The sequence below is a fragment of the Arachis ipaensis genome, chromosome B10, assembly GCF_000816755.2.
Source record: "Arachis ipaensis cultivar K30076 chromosome B10, Araip1.1, whole genome shotgun sequence".
NCBI lineage: Eukaryota > Viridiplantae > Streptophyta > Magnoliopsida > Fabales > Fabaceae > Arachis > Arachis ipaensis.
This window is the reverse complement of record NC_029794.2, coordinates 7,840,550-7,849,560: the sequence shown is the minus strand read 5'-3', so window position 1 is coordinate 7,849,560 and position 9,011 is coordinate 7,840,550. Positions and strand designations below refer to the sequence as shown.

Here is a 9,011-nt window from a genome sequence, read left to right as displayed (position 1 = left end):
TTGAGGCCAACGAGTTACCATCAGTTCTCTCCTATGCAATTAGCTTTTGGCCAGCAGCCAAATGTCTCCCATTTAAGAATATTTGGGTGTGCGGTATATGTTCCCATTGCACCACCTAATCGCACCAAAATGGGACCCCAAAGAAAATTGGGGATATATGTTGGATATGATTCTCCCTCTATAGTGAGGTATTTTGAGATACAAACTGGAGATGTATTTAAAGCCCGGTTTGCGGATTGTCATTTTGATGAATCAAAATTTCCAACATTAGGGGGAGAGAATAAGCTTCCTGAAAAGGAACTTAATTGGAATGCATCATCCTTGATGCATTTAGATCCTCGATCAGGGCAATGTGAACTAGAAGTTCAAAAGATATACATTTGCAAAGAATAGCAAATGAATTGCCTGATGCATTTTTTGATACAAAGAGGATAACCAAATCTTATATACCAGCGAAAAATACCCCAATTCGAATTGATGTCCCAGTAGGACAAGTAGTCACTGAAGCAAATTCACGCCAGAAGCGTGGCAGGCCTGTCGGTTCCAAAGACCAAAATCCTCGAAAAAGAAAAGAGGTAAATACGATTCCTATTGAAAAAGATATAGTAGAGGCACCTGCAGTTGTCCAAAATTCTGATATGATTTTAACGCCAGAAGACGTTCAGGTACCTGAAAATTGTGAAAATGATGAGATCTCAATAAATTATGTCTTTACAGGAGAGAAATGGGACCGAAACAAGACAATTGTCAATGAAATATTTGCATATAATGTGGCATTAAATATCATGCATGAAAGTAAGGATCTTGAGCCAAGATCAGTCGAAGAATGTCGACAAAGGAATGATTGGCCAAAATGGAAAGAAGCCATGAAGGCTGAATTAGACTCACTTGCAAAACGTGAAGTCTTTGGACCTGTAGTCCGTACACCAGAAGATGTAAAACCTGTTGGATACCGATGGAAATTTGTGAGAAAACGAAATGAGAAAAATGAAGTTGTGTGCTACAAAGCCCGACTTGTGGCACAAGGTTTTTCACAAAGGCCCGGTATAGATTATGAAGAAACGTATTCCCCTGTAGTGGATGCGATAACATTGCGTTATTTGGTCAGTTTATCTGCATATCATAAACTGCATATGCATTTAATGGATGTGGTAACAGCCTACTTATACGTCTCATTAGATCGGGATATCTATATGAAAGTTCCTGAAGGACTAAAGATATCTAAACCATCAAATGAATATTCGCAAGGGTTATACTCAGTCAAATTGCAAAGATCTTTATATGGTCTGAAGCAATCTGGACGAATGTGGTATAATCATCTTACTGAGTATCTGGCAAAAAATGGATTCAAGAATGATGATATCTGTCCATATGTTTTCATAAAGAAATATGCATCTGGGTTCATTATAATTACTGTGTACGTTGATGATTTAAATATCATTGGGACTCTTGAAGAGATTCCAACAATTATAAAAACTCTAAAAGAAGAGTTTGAGATGAAAGATCTTGGAAAGACTAAATTTTGTCTCGGCCTACAAATCGAACATATAAAAAATGGGATCTTTATCCATCAAACAACATACACAGAGAAGATCTTAAAAAGATTTTATATGGATAAGTCACATCCCTTGAGTACCCCAATGATCGTAAGATCTTTGGATGTGAAAAAGGATCAATTCCGTCCTAAAGAAGAAAATGAAGATATCATTGGTCCTGAAGTACCATATCTTAGTGCCATTGGAGCGCTAATGTATCTTGCTAATAATACAAGACCCGATATATCATTTGCTGTGAATTTACTAGCAAGGTATAGTTCCTCTCCAATCAGAAGACATTGGAGTGGAATCAAGCAAATCTTTCGATATCTTCATGGAACGGTTGATATGGGATTGTTTTATCCATATGGATCCAAGTCACAACTAGTTGGCTATGCAGATGCTGGATACTTGTCTGATCCATATAAAGGGAGATCTCAAACAGGATACCTATTCACATATGGTGGTACAGCTATATCATGGAGGTCCACGAAACAGACGATTGCTGCAACATCCTCTAATCATGCTGAAATACTAGCAATACATGAAGCTAGTCGCGAGTGTTTTTGGCTAAGGAGTTTGATCCAATATATTCTGTCATCATGTGGACTGATTGATCAGAAGATAGCTCCAACTGTCATGTTTGAAGATAATGCAGCATGTATTGCTCAACTTAAAGGCGGATATATCAAAGGTGATAGAACAAAGTATATTTCTCCCAAATTCTTCTTCACTCATGATCTTCAAAATCAAGGGACAATTGATGTCCAACAGATCCGCTCAAGTGACAATCTGGCAGATTTATTTACAAAGTCACTCCCAAAATCCTCCTTTGAAAAATTGGTAAATCAGATTGGGATGCACCGATTTCGAGAAATTAAATGATGTCGACAAGAGGGGGAGACTGTACTCTTTTTTCCTTGGTCAGATTTTTTCCCATTGGGTTTTCTTGACAAGGTTTTTAATGAGGCAGTCCCTATAAAAAAGGATATTGTACTCTTTTTCCTTCACTAAGATTTTTTTCCACTGGGTTTTTCCTTTAGTAAGGTTTTAATGAGGCAATAATCCTAAATGGTCATCCAAGGAGGAGTGTTGTGATAAGTTCAAAAATGTGGATGATCATTATGGGCGGATGTTTTTTCCCTATGAAGAAATGAAGCCCCCAAGACAAATTGAAATTAAATAAAGTTTGAATTTGTCAATTCTTTACCTCTATAAATAGTGAGGTACGAGAGTATTGACGTACAACAACAAAACAATAATAAAACAAATATTCTCTCTCTCTTTCTTATACACATTAGCACTTCTTTATTTTCTCCTTTCATATACTACTAATATAATATTAATATATTATCTTAATATAATAATATTAGTAAATATTGATAGTAGTATTTTTCTATTCATACTTTATTGTATTACTTCTTCCTTATTTATTTTACAACATAATTCCAATTTTAACACACTTTATACTTCACTTTCCAAATATAGTCTTTTAGAAATAAAAAATAGAAAATAAAAAATATACTAAATCTACCAAGTCGGAAATTATTTTCTATATGGGGCAGTGTTGGTGAATTGGCCGGATATTGGCCAAGGAGGGAAATTACCGTTGGGTGGAGCTCACCGTCAACACGCCGGGGGCGTGGTGGCTGAGCGGGAGAGCCAGTTGGCAGAACGTCGGGGGCGTGGTGGCTGAGCAGGAGAGCCAGGTGGCAGCACGCCAGGAGCGTGGTGGCTGAGCGGGAGAGCCAGTTGGCAGCACGCCTGGGGCGTGGTGGCTGAGATGGCAGAACGCCGGGGGCGTGGTGAGTCACCACGCAAGGGGCGTGGTACGTCGAGGCCCGTGAGGCTTGGCAGAGCTGCGCGGAGTCCCAATGCACCTGCTGCACCACGCGGGGGGCGTGTTGCAGTCCCGCCTGCATGCAGGAGATAGCCCCCCACCCCGGGAACCAGCGCCAGTGATGCTCCATGTATATATGCATGCGTTGGAGTCTCTCTTCTTCACCTCCCATTCATGGTGTTTGAGTTGAGCTGAAGCAAAAAACATGAGGGAGTGCGAGAGAAGGAAGTGGGTAAGGCTGTAAGTAGTATTAGTGAGGAGAGTATAGTGAGTAGTAGTGAATAGTGGTGAGTTAAGTTTATACGTAGAAAGCAAAAGAATATTAGTTTAAAGGATTAAAAAAAAATGGTACGTAATTATCTGGCGCCTGAAGAACATATTATCAACTATTTGGATCATCCTATTTATGTAAGTAAACAAATTTTTTTTTTGCTGTATTTAAATTATTTTATTTTTTATATATTTTTTTTTATGCATGTATATGTTATACTATATCGTTATTAAAAAATTGAAAAAATAAATAAATTGATAAATTTAGTAAATAATACGTGATAGGTTAATATTATTAAATATTGTTATCGTATAAATATGTGAATGTTTATTATAAATATACGGACTTCTGCTTTGCCAACCAAGCCTTTCGATAACTGATGGTATAGTTGAATCTTGACTGGACTTCCGCAATTACAGATTTCACCTTGATGGACGAGTCCGTCTCGACCAACGGCCTTATAGCCTCAGCAACTGTATCTGAGTCCAACTTGGAATGATCCTGTGAAATCGTTCCGATGGTGCACGTGTGCCTACCGTTGTATCTGCGTATCTCTCAACAACCTTTTCTTCATATCAAGCTGGCTCGGATAAGCCAGTCACATCCACGCCCGTACATCTTGCATTTTGCATAGAACGTCTATAGCTCAGACTCATACACATCATAATCAACTCCTCTAGATATAGTGAAACTTCTAATTGCTGCAACGACCGACTTTCTAGAACTGTATTCCATTCCAATTCGGAACTCTCCGTCCTCAGGATCAGCAATACCTACAGAAAGCCGAAATCATCGTTTATTGCACAGTCCAAGGTATAAAGTAACAAAAACTTCTTACTTAGTCAACACGTACCTCTGTTTGCATATTCCGGAAACTCGGGGGCATGCATGGCGTCGAGATCCAACTCACACATAAAAGGTGGAACGCCCATCGGTTGACTGCTCGAGGGATGAACCACTACATTCTCCACTGCTGCCTCAACTCCCACATCACCATCCTCATCTTCGTCGCCGGCTTCATAAGTGGCTTCGAAGTCCTCTTCGCTATCACTATTCATTCTTTCGTACACCGCAGCTATATCATCATTTACATCTATATCATTTTGGACCGCTACTGCCTCTACATCTTCAAACTCAACGTACATCTCAATCTGCAGGTGTCTCATATAAGTCTGCCGGTGAATTTGAAACATATTCTGCATACTCGCTTCATCCGTGATCGGAATGGTATCAAACTGTATTAGACCACCAAAAACCAGAATCGGATTCCGGTACAGAATTCTGCTCACTCTCATTAACGTACCATTCTCTATGCTTTGACATAGGCCGTTCTGCAGCTCCATTAACGTCATCGTGCATGGAACCACAAACGAAAACGAATTTTGTGACACAAACCTCACTCCCTCATGAGTATTACGTATTATCTCACTATTACGATACACCACCAAATTTGCGGTGTCCTCCATTACACCAACAACAGCATCAAAGAATCCTCATAACACACTCAAATCTCACTCACTCGGTATGGAAAACACTATCGAGCTCTACCTTATATAGAGCAGTGCACTTAACATGCCCCCCACGTGGTGCACACTTGGACCAATCACCTGTCGCCACGTCAGCACGCCCCCCACGTGGTGCAGCTGCTGTCCAACCAAGTTCCGCCACGTCAGCACGCCCCCTGCGTGCTGACTAAGCACGCCCCCTGCGTGCTGCCTAGGTGGCTCAACCACAGCATGCCACCTAGCTTCCACGCCCACCACGTGTTGTATGCACCACGCCCCCTGCGTGTTGTGCATTTCATCTGACACGTCCATCTCTGTGTAATACATACAGTTACTCCATTTTCTCCCAATTCACCAAAATATTTTCCATATTTAAATTAACGAGCCCTACCAAGTATTCAGTATTTACATTGAATTATTTTTTTTATCTCCTTCACTTGAGAGTTCTCATTCTCACACAAGTTGACGATGGATCCTTTGGTTCTATTTCCAACCACAACAGTTTTCATTTAAAAGTTTTACATTTTCACATTCTGATCTTTTCCATTTTAGGGAAACAAAAAAGGTAAGAATAAGAAACCTGGCTTCTTATCGTTCCATTTTATTGAAAAAAGAAACACAAAATAACATCATTACACAATGAATTCATTTGGCCACTGTGCACGTGGAATTCATCTATTTTCCCATCACAGATACACACCAATGCCACCGGTCCTCTCTCTCTCTCTCTCTAAGCTCGAACATTGTTAATGGTCCCAAACTCCCACTCCCATTTCTGGACCACTTTAATTTCTCTACAAATATACCACTTGTATTATTAAACAGAGCAAATAATATAATTCAATTCTTTCGCTGTTTCAATTTTTATCAATTTATGATATTTCTAGCTACATGGTTTTCAGTTTCCAAATCTTGTCAACCACCTAGCTAGCTAGTACGATCCTTTTGTTATTATATTATTATTATTTTTTCTTTGAATTTATTATTCATGGTGATACATTGAGCATATTGGGCTTTCGAAATGGTCCCCCAATAATATTATTATAAATATGTGGAGGACCACGAATTATTCCATTTACGTATTAGGATTGGATTTGTATATATAAGTAGTGAATTTAACTCCACCTTCATATCTTTACACAGAAACCAGTATTTGGCGATGCATCCCCTCATGCTATGGCTTTTGCCTCTTACGGCAACTTGGTACCGTTAAAATTAAATTTATTGGTGTATTATTATTCTCAAGTAACCATAGGAGTGAATGAAGAGAATTAACACTTCTTGGGGAACCCAAGATATTAAAATTGACTCTTAAGGCCCTTCAAAAAGACATAGGCACTCACTAGGCATAGCATAGGCATTGGAATATGTCACAGCTTCACACATTGATGATGGCTTAATTAGCATGCTGCATACACTGCCAGGATCTCCACGTCTTTCTGAGAACAACATAGACCAAAATCGCAATTAAACCCATTCCATCTAATGATCTAAGCAGCAATTGCATCTATATGCCTTATGTGGTTACAAAATGGCTCGGAGAGGAATATTCTAATTTAGGTGACATCATGGGCTTAGAAAGAAAGAAAACGGTGTACACTATTGGGGTAACTAATTACTAAGTAACAAAGTGCTATTAATGCATGTATATCTATATATTTCTTTGTGAATAAGGTAGTAGTAACTGATGAAGGGGATAAGCAGTTAAAGATGAAATTTATTGGTAGCATATAATGCTGGAAAAAAGAAGGGGGGTAAGGAAAAGAGCCCTTTACTAAACTTTACCTTATAAGGGCGATACACAGGTGAGTTTAGACAGCAGCATGTTTTGACTGTACAAGCTTTAAAGACGAATCTAGTTGGGACAGTAACAAGTCCTTTGGATAATGACTAGTTAACACAGAGTCCATTAATTAATTAAATCCCTATACTACTAATGCATGGTTGGACTTGGACACGGGTTTTATTAGACAGTAATTGAATTGTACCTCTTACAACTTGGATTGCTTAGGATCTGTGGCAATGAAAGTGACATTCTTCCCATAAATTATCATTAAAAAAGGCCAGCATTCTCCAATTAGTGAACCCCAAAGAATGAGCTTCACATGTAGAAAATGGAGGGAACTGGGAAACTTAAATATGACCCATCAACCTCCCTGCCCATGATTTGGCCCTTCAATATTATGTTGATGGCTGGCCAATTAAAACGGGATGAGTCTCTTACTCTCTTTTATGTAATTAAAATTAGTTAGCTTTTCATTTTTAAGCAAACTTAACATTCTCAAAATGCAGCACTCTGTTTGCTAAAACCAAGAAAGCAAGGGTGTGATGTGTTATTTCTCATCTTTGAAACTAAAAAAAAATACTAGAAGCTGGCTAGCACAATACAGTGAGTACATATAAAATATAGAAGGAGGAGCACATGAAGTGGGATCACGTGCATTGAATTGCAATGTAAAATAAAAAGTGATAAACTTGGTTGATATATTATTTGCAGAATTAGGAGAGATAATTGAAAAATGAAAAGTGAGATGTGGGAGGGGGGGTTGGCACAGAATCCTCAAACAGAAGCAGTTGCAGAGGGGGGGCAGAGGAGATAATGAAAAGGGGTGAATGGTGGTAAGGAGAGGCCACCTGTGTTAGAGCATCAGTGTGCTCTCACATCCCAAGATGGGGCTGGTTGGCTGGCACCCCCTTCTTAGGCCATTTTATTATATAAACACATACAGTAGCGGGAGGTAGATTAGCCAAAGTGGCTAGACAAAAAGTGAAGAATTAACAACTAACAAGTCAAGTACAAAACCAGCATCTATCAATTCTCTCCATGCATTTACCTCACGCCAGATAGGTACTCATCACCAACACCTCACGCTTAATGCTACCTTAAACCGTAATCAATAACCCCTCTCCACTCTCACTATTATTAACGTCATTTAATTTAACCATTTACTTCCATTGCTCCCTCTCTTCACTTATTCTAGCTTGTATCTCCTCTTTTTCATCACTCATCACTTTCCACTCCCAATAGGCCAACACCCACCACTCTCTGCCACCTCACTCACTCTCTCTCTCTTTCTCTCGAATCATCTACTATCAATTTTCCTTTACCACCCGATATGATATGATTCTCCAGTCTTCAAAATCAAAAGAGATGATCACCATGAACCAAAACGAAATGGTGGTGGATGAAGGCCTCCTTCACGATATCATGCTTAACTCACCCTCCCTCCACCACCTTCCTCAAACCACGCACTACAATTACAATTACAATTATAACCCCTTCGATGATACTACCGTCTCCTGGATAAACGACGCCGTTTCTTCTCCCTCTCAGTCTCAGCTCACTACCACCGCCCTTCACCTACCACCACCACCGCCGCCGCCACCACTGATTGATCATCAACAAACGGAGTTGCTGCTGCCAACCGAACAGCAACAGCAAGTGGAAGAAGACTCTGCGATAAGGCTGGTCCACATGCTCATCTCATGCGCCGATTCTCTCCAGCGAGGCCACGTGGCACACGCCGCTTCCCTCATCGACGCCATGCAATCACTCCAAAGACACGTCACCACCGCCTCCGCCATCGGCAAGGTCGCCGCTCACTTCATCGGCACCTTAACACGCCGCATCTTCGCTCCTCCCCTCACCGAACGCCACGGCGGAGTCGGTGCAGTCGCCAACGACGAAGGAGGCGTACTTTACCATCATTTCTACGAGGCATGCCCTTATCTCAAGTTCGCTCACTTCACCGCCAACCAGGCGATCCTCGAGGCCTTCAGCGGCCACTCCTCCGTCCACGTCGTCGACTTCCACCTCGCGCATGGACTCCAGTGGCCGCCACTCATCCAGGCGCTCGCAC

General features: G+C 40.5%; 1 protein-coding gene across 1 annotated transcript in view; it reads left to right on the top strand.

Moving 5' to 3' along the window:
* The window catches only part of LOC107622536 (DELLA protein GAI1-like), a 2,658-nt gene continuing 1,045 nt past the window's right edge, over window positions 7,399–9,011 (top strand). The window contains exon 1 of the mRNA XM_016324468.2: window positions 7,399–9,011. Within this exon, the coding sequence (XP_016179954.1) occupies window positions 8,273–9,011 (739 nt within the window). The 5' untranslated portion in view covers window positions 7,399–8,272.